Source organism: Caenorhabditis remanei, chromosome II (genome assembly GCF_010183535.1).
Source record: "Caenorhabditis remanei strain PX506 chromosome II, whole genome shotgun sequence".
Classification (NCBI taxonomy): Eukaryota; Metazoa; Nematoda; class Chromadorea; order Rhabditida; family Rhabditidae; genus Caenorhabditis; species Caenorhabditis remanei.
In genome coordinates this window covers 2729781-2744285 of record NC_071329.1, presented here as the reverse complement: position 1 = coordinate 2744285, position 14505 = coordinate 2729781, and the positions used below count along the sequence as shown (strand labels likewise).

Sequence of the window (14505 nt, the reverse complement as noted above, 5' to 3'; positions counted from 1 at the left end):
TAAGCTAGAAAGACAAACAAAAGCTAATTAAAACAATAGAAAAAAGGTGACAAAAACCACCCAAAACTATAAACGGGCGAAACTTGACTGAAACGGGTAAAAATCACCTAACTCTAGGTGACCCCAAGCTCAAGAATGATTACCAATCTCTTTTTCTCTTCACTTTGACATGTTCGCGCCGGAGAATAGATACAATGCGCTAGAGCGCAATTGCATCGAACCCGCGAGTTATGAAGGCAAGTCTAAGACTTGGAGTGACTTTATGGACTTTTTAGAGATAAAACCGGTAGGTACCGGACATCTCGGGGTCCTTTCGAGTCCCTTCTCCCGTGGCTCTAATGAATGACACGGAACACTCGTGAAGATACCAGGAGATACAAAAGATGGAGCTTTTTGGGTTTAACTTAAACACTATAGAGATATAGAAAATGATAAAAAGTAGATAAAGAGTTATAGAAAATGATAAGGACGTGGGGGGTAGTATCGTCGGTGGACAGGGGGGAATAGAACAATATACTAAAAGTAACTATAAAATAAGATAAAAAGAATAGTATTAGTAAACTCCGGTGGTAACGAGAATCTAGCTGCTGACCGTAGACATCGGAGTCGGCAAGAACTGCGTATACTGAAGACATCCGAGCAGGTTTCTATGGCCATGTTGACAATATGGGCTCGGCGGGTCCTTTCGAGGTCGATACTCCTGCTGCATGCGTCTCCACTTGACATCCTCCATCCATGAATCCGGTGGATCCTTGAGTGGACGAGGTGACTCCTTGGCAGGTTCGAATTGGGTGTCACTCCAAGTCGATTGATTTGTAGAAACTGGTGGATCCTTCAGAGGACGAGGCACCACTTGCGATTTAAACATCTTTGGAACAGACTTCTTCCATGCTTGATAGGAATCGAGTTGATTGTCATTATCAGAATCCATTGATCCCGGTGAGGTATCACTCAACCATAGATCCGAATCAAAACAAAACACAGAATTATAGTCATAATCTGATGTTTCTGGCGAAGAAACTGGTGGATCCGTTCTCGGACGGGTTTCCTCCTTGTTACGCCGTTTGGTTTTCTTTGGAAAATCAACACCGCAGGTGTCATCTCCCGTTTTTTGTAGTCCAGGCTTTGTGAGGCACTTTTGATTGAGAAACTTTGATTTTGATGTGTTTATCTTCACAATATCCGTTACTTCGCTAGCATCCACATTATCATTTTGATTGAGACTTGAAGAATCTTCTATGGAATTCAGTGGGGGACCTTGACACATAACATTGTCGACAGCTTTCTGGTCCACTGTATTCCTCTTTTTCTTTCCATCTCCATCTTCTGAATACATGTAAGACTGTATCGAATCACAGTTCACTATATTTTTCTGAACATTATGTTCTTTCTGATCTCTCTTCAGATCTTCAAAACTTGAAATCACATCAGAAACTTTCTTCTGTTGGACACTTTGCTTCTTGGTTTTCGTCAATGAAATACTACATAATCTCTGATCCCTTTCAGATTTCTGCTCTTCATCACAATTTCCGTTTTTCTGACTATTGGCTTCTGTGAACTCCCTGTTCACACCAACATTATTGTCCTTTGTATGTGCGTGTTTTGTGCAGGAGGTCTGAAGTCCATCATCCTTTGTATCCCCACTACGCAACATCTCATCGGAACTCATAACAGAAAATTCTATGGAATTGATGCTTTTAATTGGCACTCTGTCCACACCAATAACCATATCTTTCTTGAAAACACTAGCAGCAACACTCTGCCCTTCACGCAGATCTTTCGTTTCCATTTCTTGATCAATCAGTTTCCTTTCTGATTCCTTATCACTTGAACACTTTGTATCAGACTTCATTTTGCACTTCTGATCTTCAACTTTCGACTGAACATCCGGAGCCACTCGAACTTCTTGTATCGAAGCATTCCGTATCGGACACTTCGAAGCGATATGTCCTTGCTGATCGCATCTGAAACAAACAATTGTTGAATTAATTTTCACTTTTGATGTATTTGACCCAGGCGCTTTCGAACAAGTAGGTGCATGACAACCTGTCAGACTACACTCACTACATTTGTGAAATCCCAACGCATTACTCGACGCGTTATTAGCAGAATCTGAACTGTGGACTAAATTCTTCCAACATTCCGGACTTTTCTCATTGTACATGTAACCTTTCGGAGCACATTGATTATTCAAATCATTGCTTGTACTGAAATTTTGTTGTTGATCAGTAGTTGATGTGCATTGATTGCTATTGGACTCAGATCCCGAATTAGTTTGATAACTATTCGATTGTCTGTTCGGAGTGTATCTGTTGAATCTGGAGGACTGTTGTGGTACGGATGCATTGTTCTGTGTAAAACCTGTGCGCGGCACGTTATTAGAGTATTGATCCGACTGCTCTCGGTTCATTCTCTTCTCATGTTGCTCCGCTTTCCTTTTCCCACTTCTCCATTCTTCATCAAACATTGTTGCTTCTACTCGACACAACTCATATTGTTCCTCAACAGGACAATTTCTCAGCTGAGAACCCAGAATTTGAAGCAAAACTTCAAAGACAGTGTGCTCCCTCATTTCATCAAGCAACTTTGTTGTTTTCATTGAAGAAATTTGGTATTCAGGCACTCCTTTGTAACCAATGCGAACAACTTCGTCCATAATAAGGCAAAAGTCTTGAACAGTTTGCTCTTTGTGCAATTTCAACGCTTGAAATTTGCTTTTCGCCCGGCGCGACTCTTCTGGTTCCGACTGACTCAAACGACGTTTGACAGCATCGAGAATACGCGAAACCGAATTTTTATCCGACTCCGGTAACCCTTTATACACTGTCAACGCGTTTCCCGCCAGGAATCTTGTTTCCAGAAAGTTTTTCTGAGCCTCAATATCAAAGAATCTGTACTTCATGTAGAATGCCCTCTCAAAAGTTTCCGCATTAACAGAATTTTTTCCTGCAGAGAATACTGGAGGGTCTGGCAGAGCTTGTGCCATTCTCCATTGAGCATTCATGTTTGACATTCCATGTTCATTATGAACAATAATGTTTCTTTGAGCATTTTGTTCAACGATCCTTTGATTCCAATTTCTCCCAGAATCAAGCGATTCTTGCAGAGGAATCGTATCAATGATTTCGGATGTTTCTGCATTATAGTAACGCGTACTTTCTTTTCGCTCTCCCGTTTGCTGGTTACACTCACCGGCACGAGTCGACGAATTTGCACGAAGATTAGGATACTTCACTTTCAACTCTTCCGACATCTTCTTTACTTTTTCCTCTTCGGCGAGAAGCTTCTGTTGTTGTTGATCGCACTTCAACTTCAATCGACAAAGTTCCGAGCGAAGCGAGTCCGTTTGACGTTGAGAACGCTGCAAATATTCCACTTTCACACTCAATTCATACTCCAGTTGTTCGTATTTCTCAAACAACTTGTTCAATTCTGCTTCGGTATGAATCTCATTTGCTTCTAGCAAACTCACCATCTTCGTTCTTTCCTCATTTCCTTGTATCGATTGACCAGACACCACACATGCTGTTGCTGGCTCTTCGATTGACGTCGGCGGCTGTTGTTGGCTTTTTGTCTCCAATTCGTTCTGCAATGACAAAACAGTTTTATTTAGTTTGACATTCGTATTTTCCCAGAATTCACTTTCTTTCTTTTTCCCACGGAATTGTTCTTCTACTTCTAGAATTTTACCAATGAGTGGCGATAACAACACTCTGCACTGTTTCGTGCTGAATTTTGTCTGGTTTTTGATGTCAGTGCAGGTTTCATTGATGGCCTTTTCAATTTCCGCTAATCTCACCTCCTGGACTCGTTTCTCTTCGTCTTCTTCCTCCATTGGTTCTTCTGCCAACAACTCATTTTCTTGCCGAATCCTTTCTTCTTCAGCCAATCGATTCGCTTCTTCTTCTTCGATGTCCGCCATCTTCTCGCAATGATAGAGTTTACCCTGGAAAATTATACTTGATTGTTCACTTTCGCAAGGATATATTGACGAAAAGAAGTAAAATCACGATGAAATGACGATTATTTCGAAGAAATGGAACAGCTTCTCAGAAAATTCACACACAGCTATTCTCCGCAATAATTTTAAATTTTCCGACAAGAAAATACTTGAATTTTAGAAATTCGCAATGTTTTTGCCAAATTCTAATTCAAATATTAGCCTTTTCGAAAGATTTGACAGAAATTTTGTCACTTTCCTGTGTTTTGACCCGAAAACCCTATCGGAAATTTGTTTTCCAACAGAATTAACGTAAATTTATCGAAAATTTGTAATTTTCTCGATAAATTCTGTCAAAAACTACAAAATCAACACGAAAATTTCACCGAAAATAGTTTTTCCCGATGAAAAATTCAATAATTTGCCACAAAAATCACTTTTTCGTGGAAATTATGTGCTGACTTTGCAGAAATTCACACAGCGAAAAATTGAATGTGCTTTCCGGATCACGTTTAAGCAACACACAACTTTCGAGGCAGAGAAACTGCGTTTTGCTTTCCGGATCACGTTTAAGCAATACACAATTTGAAACTAGAGGCAGCGAAAAACTGTTTGCTTTCCGGATCACGTTTAAGCAGAACAGATTTCAAATGTTAGTCTTTCTTTCCGGCTCACGTTTAAGAAAGAACTAACAACTACACAATTCTCTCTTCCGAAGAAGATTTCGGAAACGAGAGGTCAAACAACGGGGTTCGGCCCCCAAGTCAGAAAGTTAGACGTGACAACGGTGTCACGCTAGCTTCTGGTAAACAGACAATAAGCGGAAAGACGAGAAAATCAATAAACACAATTGTCTAGATAGTTACGAATTTATTCTAGTAACAATCAATCGATTATCTTCTCGATAATCGATTACAAAAGAGCGAGAAAGTAATAATGAGTCTAACAGCTACCCTAAGCTAGAAAGACAAACAAAAGCTAATTAAAACAATAGAAAAAAGGTGACAAAAACCACCCAAAACTATAAACGGGCGAAACTTGACTGAAACGGGTAAAAATCACCTAACTCTAGGTGACCCCAAGCTCAAGAATGATTACCAATCTCTTTTTCTCTTCACTTTGACATGTTCGCGCCGGAGAATAGATACAATGCGCTAGAGCGCAATTGCATCGAACCCGCGAGTTATGAAGGCAAGTCTAAGACTTGGAGTGACTTTATGGACTTTTTAGAGATAAAACCGGTAGGTACCGGACAAACAAACTAAATTAAATAATACATGTACTTGTTTTAACTTTCACACATATGAAATTCTCATTTATTTCACCTCAAGTTGAAAAGTGATAATCCTTTTCCCCTTGTTTTTCTAAATCTTCAAATAAAGAATGAAACAGTTGCATAGCCGAGAGAGGGAGGCCAGGAATTAGTATGCGTTTGGCGGAGGAGGAGATTAGTCTTTTCTTCCCCCCTTTCCCTGTCTGTCGGTGTGTCCGGATGTCCGGAAGTGCAAATTCTCAATTACTTGATTTCCAGGTGTTCTGCTGTCCCGATGTCTGTCTTTCCGGGAGTCCACAATCTCAATCTGTCTGTCTGGATGAACAGAAGTCCGGATGTCTGTCCAGATTTCCGGATGTCCAGAACCCAATTTCCGGGGGTGCCCGTCTTTTCAGATGACCTTCAATTCTAGATTTTTGTCTATTTGATGTTCTGTCTCGATAACCGAATGGAAACCTAGGCCCCACATTAGAAATCAAGGCCACGTATAGAGGATCCTAGGCCACACAAAATATTGTAGAGTGGAGGAGATTAAGCTTCTCTTGTTTACCTGAATAATCCCTACAACGGAAATTGAAAAAGTATTATTATTAGCTGTTTGGTTCAATGGAGTGGAAATTTACTTTATTTTTGTTAAATAGAGATATTCGGAAAAAAAACAAAGAACGTATTAAAAAAAACAAAAAATCATGAGAATCATCTCGGAAGAATCTCGAATTTCAGCACCCACGGCGCCATTCTGTAGCTATCCTCCACAGTAGACACCTTGATTTGAGTACCCCATTTAGTTGGGATGTAGATGCATCTGGAATGTCATATACTTGTCAAAAATTCAACCATTGCAGTTCTTACAACTGCACTCCACCGGAATGTCCTTTCTCAATTTCGCAGTTTTCTTTGGTTTCGGTAGAGTGCGGTTGTAAGACACGTGCCGTACTAATGAAACAACTCACAAATTTCTGCCGCCTTTTGTTCCCTTAAACTTCTTGCGGAATTTCTCCAGAATCGTGTCCTCCATCATGACATCAACGATACCGAAGCTCCGACACGTCCCGACTGGCTTTTTCACATCCAACCATCGCTTCACAATAAACAGGAAATCCGTCCAGTTATTTGGCTGGACTAGTGACTTATGAACATATTGGTTTTTAAGATTCAGATAAGTCTCGGTACTGACATCGTACCCAAATTGCTCCCTAAACGATAGGATTCTGGCTTCTCGAAGGATCTGGCACTGGAAGTCTGCGTCGCTACTGACCAGTAGGGTGAGACGATTGACTGGGGTGACCAAAAGCGGTGCCATGTGTTTTTGCACAACTTGAATATCGGATCCTTTTATCATTTCCTGGATTTGAAGGCGTAGCTCAGGAGGGAACCTGATAATTCCATTGAGCGAAATGTCAAACTCCTTGATGATCACAGGGTGCTCACGACCTCCAAAGAACCGGGCGCTCAAGTACTTCAAGGCTTCATGTAGCTTCTTACTGTACTTTACTCGCTCCACGTGGCTCTGCGCACCAGTGGTTACAGTAACCTGTATATAACTCTCATATGGTGGCGGCTCCCCATCCTGACGAGAATAAAACGGCTGTAGCTTAGCCTCCAGATTCTTGATGTCATTGTCCAACTTGTCATAACTGATTTGTCGAGCCATCTCGAATTCTGGACACGTGGTAGCATGGAAGGAAACAGTGTCATCGAGGAAATAAGTGATACACTTTTCAAGTCGCTTTGGATCGAGTTTTGGAGCACGGTGGTCGTGATTACGAACGATTGGGCCGAATCCTTGAGCCTGGTCCAGTAGGCGATAGAATTTTTCCAGTTTTTCCTCGTGATCAGGGATCGAGATCTGCTCACTGTTTCCCACACTCTTGGCATCATCTTCAACAACCTTAGGATCCCTCAAATCCACGTCTCCCGGTGTCAACTTATTCCTGCCTGACTTGTCTTCAAATCCATATTCATCCAGGTCATCCGGTAGTCCGCCGTCATCATTCATTTTTTGAACAATCGGAGGTAATGTATCCGGTGAGTATTTCCGATAGACGCCTAGTTTATACTCGGTATTGTTGATTTTCAAGGAGTTGTTGTTGGCAGAGAATGATTGGATTTTGAGTGGGGTTGCTTGGTCGATAGTGTGGATCGAGGGACATTTGGAGGAGAGGAGGAATCTGGAAATACGGCGAACTTTTCAAATTTCAACATTTTTGCAACTTTGAGAGCCCGTCACAGCTTTCCTAATTACCCCAATTATCCCAAATTTATAATTATTGTGTACATAAAATCTAGATCTCCATTTTTGTAGTTGACCACTTTTTTGTACGGGCGGTCCTTAGACAGTTACAGTAAGAATCAGTAATACTTAGAGGTGCATTTTGCAACCAAGACATTTTGCCACCTTGGTATTTGACTACTTTTAAAATTTTGGTTTCAAAAAAGACGGTTTTAAGACGTCCGGTTTCGAAACGTCCGTGAATAAGACAAAAATTGTAAAATTGCAACCAGATGTTTCTGGCGTTCCTTAGACGCGTTTCTCAAAAAACATCGAATTTGTTTGATTTTGAAAGTTTTTGCACTGAAAATGTGTATTTTTAAAGTTTTATTGCCTAAATCATGACATTTTCGGTTTCCAAACATTCGGTTTCAAAATTTCCAGTTTCAAAACGTCTGGTTCTAAAATTTTCGATTTTAAAACAACCAGTTTTGGAATGGTTTGACAAAGATTCAGAATTTTGAATTAATTTTGCTAATGGACGTTTCGAAACCAGACATTTTGAAACCGATAAACACGTTCAGCCAAGAGTTTCTTGTCAATGCCCGGGTAATTGGCGCCAAAATTCAATTTTTTCGAATTTTTAGAAAAATCATCAGAAATGTTCACAATTTGATGAAAAATTGAAACAAAAGGTTTCCCGACCTTCAAAATTTTCGCTTGGCCTGGCCTGAGCCTTCGGGCCATACTCTTGAGGGGGTCCCCGTGAGAATTAGAAAAGCGAAACCCTATTTTTGATCTACATACCCTACACTATAGTTAGTTTCCAGGTGTTCACCAAACCCTCACCTCTTATTCGCCTCCATATGTTTCAGGACACTTTCCACACTTTTGTTGGACATCCGTTGAGGGGAATTCATTGTGTAGGTGAGAAAGATAATAGAAACAGCAAGAAGAATGAGCAGATAGCGGTGACGGGTACTCCTCTCCTCCTCGGGCTCTCACGGCGTTGCTCAGGGCAACGTGCTCTAAGAGGACGGACTTTTGCTCTGCTTTCTCTAAGTCCATCATTTCGGTTTATTCGTGTGGAAAAGATTATCACATGTGTATGAGAATGAGTATGAGAATTTCGAAAAACACAAAAAAAATGTAGGGGATTAAGCAGGAGTGTATAAATGGGGGATGATAAAAGAAACAAATGGGGAATAATTATTAGACGACTGGCAAATCTGACTCCTTCGGCACCACTTCGAAAATTATATCATATGGCTGTTTGTTGTAATAAGACTTAACTTCTTTCTTTGACACATTGACATATGAACCATATTTTGTTGGAATAGCCATAGATCTGCAAATAAAATTTGTATATTTCGGCTGAAATCATGTATAATATACATACAATTCTCCAATCTCCTTAGCTTCCTCGTACTGCCTCTTGATACTTTCAATAAGATCCTTGATGATATTCTTGTCCCAGAAACCAACAAATTTGTAAGAGGTACCGACTTCCTTCTCGACATCTTCTACCCACCATCTTACAATTGTCATGAAATCTTCAACAGTCCAGCCCAATTTAACGATGTTTGCTTTCAAATTGGTGAGATTCAAAACCATCGGAGGGCGAATAATACCAGAACCACCACCTTGTAAACTCAAGATTTCTGCGTTCTTCAGCATTGCACATTCAAAATCTCCAGCACTTTTCACCTCGACATTTAGCTTTTTCACAGTGTTAGTCAGCAGTGGCCCCAATGATTCTTGTACAATTTGAATGTTGCTCACCGACAAACTTTGAACATCCAGTCGCAATCCAACGGGAAAACGCATAACTTCATCATAGACACGAAATCGTCCAATAACTACTGGATGGAGACGATTCCCAAAAAAATTTGCAGTCAGATACTTGACAGCTTCATGGAGTTTCTTAGTATACTCCAGCCGCTCAATATATGGTTTTCCATTGCCAGATGTAATAGTAAGTTGGATATAACTTTTAAATGGAACAGGAAGACCATCCCGTCGAGAGTAGAATGGTTGCAGTCTAGCCATCTGGCTTTTGATTTTAGTGTGCAGTCTGTCCTCCTGTTCTTTTTCATCGTAAAATGGATGTACATTTACGGAACATTTGAGCGATGTCAATCTACTTTTAGTATTCGCTAATTCGTGCTCATACTCAGCAATCCGTTCATCATCATCCATATTTTCAGGTCTCCATCCTTCATCGTTTGGTTTTCTCAAATCAACGTCTCCTGGTGTCAGTGTATTCTCACCGGACAGATCTTCGAAGCCATACTGGTCAAGATCTTTAGACATCCCGCCTAGAGCATTGTATCGTCGAGCTTCTTGTGGAGTTTCAGCATCAATCAGATAGTTTTTATAAATCCCAATTTTGTATACGGTTCTGTTCACTTCAAAGGAATTCTCGTTGTAGTGAAAGGTGTCGATAATTAGCGGAGTGGCTTTGTCGGCAGAGCGGATCGATGGACATCTGGAGGCGAGGAGGAATCTGGAAGAGACAAAAAATTATGGGATAAGATGCATGGACTTCTTACCGTTTATTTGGATCCATATATTTCAGCACAGTTTTCAAACTTTCATAAGACAGAGGACGGGAATTCATCGTGGTTTCAGAAGGAAAGCACCGGAATTCAAAAAAAAGAGCAACTGAGGGAGAGAGAGGGGACGGGCTCTCTTTTTCTTTCGCCCGGCAGCGTTGCTCAGGGCAACCATCGATAAAAAGATGGCGGAGAGTGCTCTTTTCCTCTCTGCGTCTCCAATAGACAACACGAGGAAAATTATAAAGTTGGTTGGGAATCTTTATAAAGATTGAGTATTTTGAGAAGCATAAAATGTAGAAATGACAAATTCAAGAAACGCAAAAAGAGAAAACATAATATATATTACAGGGGGAACGCTTATTCGGACAATTTTATGAATTTTGGCGCGATTGTCTTGGGAATCTAAAGAGTGTTAAAGATAAGGTAGAAATGATTAGACTGGCAAATCTGGGTCAACAGTGAACTTTATATTATATGCGTCTTTGTTGAAAGAAGACTCAAGTTCGGACATCGACACATTGATAGAAGAACCATATTTTGTTGGAATGGCCAAAGATCTGCAAGTTTATTTTAGACTAAAAACAATACTATAAATTACATACAACTCTCCAATCTCCTTAGCTTCCTCGTATTGCTCCTTGATACTTTCAATAAGATGGATGATACTCTTGTCCTGCATAGCAATGAATTTGTAAGAGGTACCGACTTCCTTCTTGACAACTTCTACCCACCATCTTACAACTGTCATGAAATCTTCAATAGTCCAACGCACTATAATAATGTTTGCTTTCAAATTTGTGAGATTCAAAACCATCGGAGGACGAATGAAACCAGAACCCGCGTCTTCTAAATTCAAGATTTCTGCATTCTTCAGCATTGCACATTCAAAATCTCCAGCACTTTTCACCTCGACATTAAGAGTTTTCACAGTTCTAGTCAGCAGTGGTGTCAGTGATTCTTGTACAATTTGAATGTTGCTCACCGACAAACTTTGAACATCCAGTCGCAATCCAACGGGAAAACGCATAACTTCATCATAGACACGAAATCGTCCAATAGCTACTGGATGGAGACGATTCCCGAGGAGCTTTCCAGTCAGATACTTGACAGCTTCATGGAGTTTCTTAGTATACTCCAGCCGCTCAATATATGGTTCTCCCTTGCCTATGATAGTCAATTGTATGTAACGTTCAAATGGAACAGGAAGACCATCCCGTCGAGAGTAGAATGGTTGCAGTCTGGCCATCTGGTTTTTGATTATAGTGTTTAGTCGGGCCTCTCCTTCAGCATCTGTCGATTTGGAACATTTGAGCAATGCCAACCTACTTCTAGTATCCGCCAATGCCTGCTCATACTCAGCAATTTGGTTATCCTCTCGCATATTTCTAGTCCTCCATGCTTCATCATTTGGTTTTCTCAAATCAACGTCTCCCGGTGTCAGTGTATTCTCCCCGGAGAGATCTTTGAAGCCATACTGGTCAAGATCATAAGATAAACCGCCTTGAGCATTGTGATTTCGAGCTTTCGGTGGAATTTCAGCACCATTCAAATATTTTTTACAAATCCCAATTTTGTATACGGTTCTGTTCACTTCAAAGCAGTTCTCGTCATAGTCGAAGGTGTCGATAATTAGCGGAGTGGCTTTGTCGGCAGAGCGGATGGATGGACATCTAGCGGAGAGGAGAAATCTGGAAAACAGAAAAGAAATTAATGAGATAAGTATTGTATAGTCTTCTTACCGTTTATTTGGATCCATATATTTCAGCACAGTTTTCAAACTATCATACGACAGAGGACGGGAATTCATCATGGTTTCAGAAAGAAAGCACTAAAATTCAAAAAATGAGCAACTGAAAAAGAGAGGGGACGGGCTCTCTTTTTCTTTCGCCCGGCAGCGTTGCTCAGGGCAACCATCGATAAAAAGATGGCGGAGAGTGCTCTTTTCCTCTCTGCGTCTCCAATAGACAACACGAGGAAAATTATAAAGTTGGTTGGGAATCTTTATAAAGATTGAGTATTTTGAGAAGCATAAAATGTAGAAATGACAAATTCAAGAAACGCAAAAAGAGAAAACATAATATGTGTTACAGGGGGAAGGCTTATTCGGACAATTTTACGAATTTTGGCGCGATTGTTTTGGGAATCTGAAGAGTGTTAAATATAAGGTAGAAATGTCAATTAGTATAAAACAATCAGCCATGAAAATGATTAGACCGGCAAATCTAACTCCTTCGGCACCACTGTGAACTTTATTTCATATGTGTATTCATTGTAAGAATAATCAAGTATGGTGATTGACACATTGATAGAAGAGCCATATTTTGTCGGAATGGTCATAGATCTGCAATTTTATATACTTTGGCTGAAAACATGCATAAAACATACAGGTCTCCAATCTCCTTTGCTTCTCCATACTGTTCATTGATACTTTCAATAAGATGTTGGGTGATATTCTCCTCCAGGATTAAAGTGAATTTGTAAGAGGTACCGACTTTTTTCTTGACAACTTCTACCCAGTTCCTGACAACTTTCATGAAATCTTCAACTGTCCAATTCACTACATCTATATTTGCTTTCAAATTTGTTAGATTTATAATCATCGGAGGACGAATAAAACCAGTACCACCGTCATGAACTTTCAAGATTTCTGCGTCCTTCAGCATTGCACATTCGAAATCTCCAGCGCTTTCCACCAAGACATGAATACGTTGCACAGTGTTAGTAAGCAGTGGTCGCAGTATTTCTTGTTCAATTTGAATGTTGCTCACCACCAGACTTTTAACATTCAGTCGCAATCCAATGGGGAAACGCATAATTCCAGGAAAACCACAAAAATGTCCGATAGCGACTTTGCAGTCAGATACTTGACAGCTTCATGGAGTTTTTCAGTATAGACGTTCAATGTAAGATTCTCCATTGCGAGATGTGATAGTCAATTGTATGAAACGTTCAAATGGAACAGGGAGACCATCCCGTCGAGAGTAGAATGGTTGCAGTCTGGCCATCTGGTTTTTGATTATAGTGTCCACATCTTCTTTTATAGCTTTTGTCGGCTCTTTGAATAATTCCAAACTACTTCTTAATTCCGCCAATTGCTCCTCAAATTCAGAAATTTGGTCATCATCTTGCATATTTATTGAGCTCCATCCTCTGTCATTTGGTCGTCTTAAATCAACGTCTCCTGGTGTCAGTGTATTTTCTCCGGACAGATCATCGAAGCCATACTGATCCAGATCATAATACGTCCCGCCTCTAGCATTGTCTCGTCGAGCTTCCCGCGGAGTTTCAGCACCATTCAGGTATTTCTTATATATCCCAATTTTGTATTCGGTGTGGTTTACTTGAAAGGCGTTTTCACTATAGTCGAATATGTCAATATTTAGTGGAGTAGCTCTGTCGGCAGTGCGGATGGATGGACATCTGGAGGCCAGGAGGAATCTGAAAATGGAAAAATAATTGAGGGATGAGATTTATAAATTCTTTACCGTTTATTCGGATCCATATGTTTTAGTACACTTTTCGAACTGTAATAAGATAGAGGACGGGAGTTCATCATGGTTGCAGTAGGAAAGCACTGAAGTTTGAAACGATGTGATAATGAGCAAAAGCATTCTTTTCAAATAGCGTTGTTGCCATGGACAACCATCGGTAAATAGGTGGCAGAGAGCAGATAGAGTGCAATTTCTGTTTTCTCTATGTCTCTAACAAATGAAGAGAGTTTTCAAAGTTGTTTGATTGAAGTTTATCACATGAGGTTGTGAATTTTGAAAAATCCGCGCTCTATTGACAACAATGGTAAATATTTCGCGTCACGGTGAACATTCGAATTTATATAGCCGGTATCAGAGTTGCGCGGAATTCCGACTTCCGACTTCCGTCATTCCATAATTGGGGGATTTCCGAAAAGTATATTTTGCAGAAATACTAGGAAAAATGGTCTAAAAGGACAGAAAATAGGCTTTTCTTCAGCCAAAAATTAATTTTCCACTGATTTTCGCGAATTTTATGAACTTTTTCTTGGAGTTTTTGAATCTTTGCGAAAAAATCAACTTCCGACTTCCGACTTCCGACTTCCAACTTCCGCCTTCCGGGCGTTTTTTTCATTTCCGACTTCCGACGTCCGTTTTCAAAATTTTACTTCCGACTTCCAACTTCCGACTTCCGTTTTTGAAAATATCACTTCCGCGCAACTCTGGCCGGTATAGTATGCACTATATTCATCGTAACGCAAGAAATGTATCATTCTTATCAATAGAGCGCGGTTGAAAAGGTAGCCCTGGCCTCATCGTGGGGGTGATGCACATCTTTAGAGAAATAGAGTATTGTAAGAAACACAATAGTATGGGGAATAAATGCAGATCAAAATAAACCCCACAAAACTACTCCTTAACCCATGAAAAAATACGAGTTTTCCGAAAGAGAATGAATTATCGTATAACAAATCAGAATCCTCCGGTACCACTTGGAACACCACCTCCCATCGTTTCTTGCCAAATACGTAAAATTCTCTAACTGATACATT

General features: G+C 40.2%; 5 protein-coding genes across 5 annotated transcripts; all 5 read right to left on the bottom strand.

The window, feature by feature from the left end:
- Window positions 1-5909: 5909 nt before the first annotated feature.
- On the bottom strand, window positions 5910-8345 carry GCK72_004142 (uncharacterized protein; the record flags this gene model as incomplete). The annotated part of the gene is made up of 3 exons (XM_003101786.2): window positions 5910-6018; window positions 6167-7384; window positions 8275-8345. The coding sequence occupies 3 exons, from the start codon at window positions 8343-8345 to the stop codon at window positions 5910-5912; spliced, it is 1398 nt and encodes a 465-aa protein (XP_003101834.2).
- Window positions 8346-8637: 292 nt separating this feature from the next.
- GCK72_004141 (uncharacterized protein) lies at window positions 8638-10045 on the bottom strand (the record flags this gene model as incomplete). The annotated part of the gene is made up of 3 exons (XM_003101757.2): window positions 8638-8773; window positions 8825-9931; window positions 9978-10045. 3 exons carry the CDS (start codon window positions 10043-10045, stop codon window positions 8638-8640), a joined length of 1311 nt encoding a protein of 436 aa, XP_003101805.2.
- A 371-nt stretch (window positions 10046-10416) lies between these two features.
- GCK72_004140 (uncharacterized protein) lies at window positions 10417-11793 on the bottom strand (the record flags this gene model as incomplete). Its single annotated transcript, XM_053724493.1, has 3 exons — window positions 10417-10540; window positions 10586-11671; window positions 11723-11793. 3 exons carry the CDS (start codon window positions 11791-11793, stop codon window positions 10417-10419), a joined length of 1281 nt encoding a protein of 426 aa, XP_053588687.1.
- Window positions 11794-12191: 398 nt separating this feature from the next.
- On the bottom strand, window positions 12192-12796 carry GCK72_004139 (uncharacterized protein; the record flags this gene model as incomplete). Its single annotated transcript, XM_053724492.1, has 2 exons — window positions 12192-12324; window positions 12369-12796. 2 exons carry the CDS (start codon window positions 12794-12796, stop codon window positions 12192-12194), a joined length of 561 nt encoding a protein of 186 aa, XP_053588686.1.
- Window positions 12797-12868: 72 nt separating this feature from the next.
- Window positions 12869-13539, bottom strand: GCK72_004138 (uncharacterized protein; the record flags this gene model as incomplete). Its single annotated transcript, XM_053724491.1, has 2 exons — window positions 12869-13421; window positions 13469-13539. The coding sequence occupies 2 exons, from the start codon at window positions 13537-13539 to the stop codon at window positions 12869-12871; spliced, it is 624 nt and encodes a 207-aa protein (XP_053588685.1).
- Between the last annotated feature and the right edge of the window lie 966 nt (window positions 13540-14505).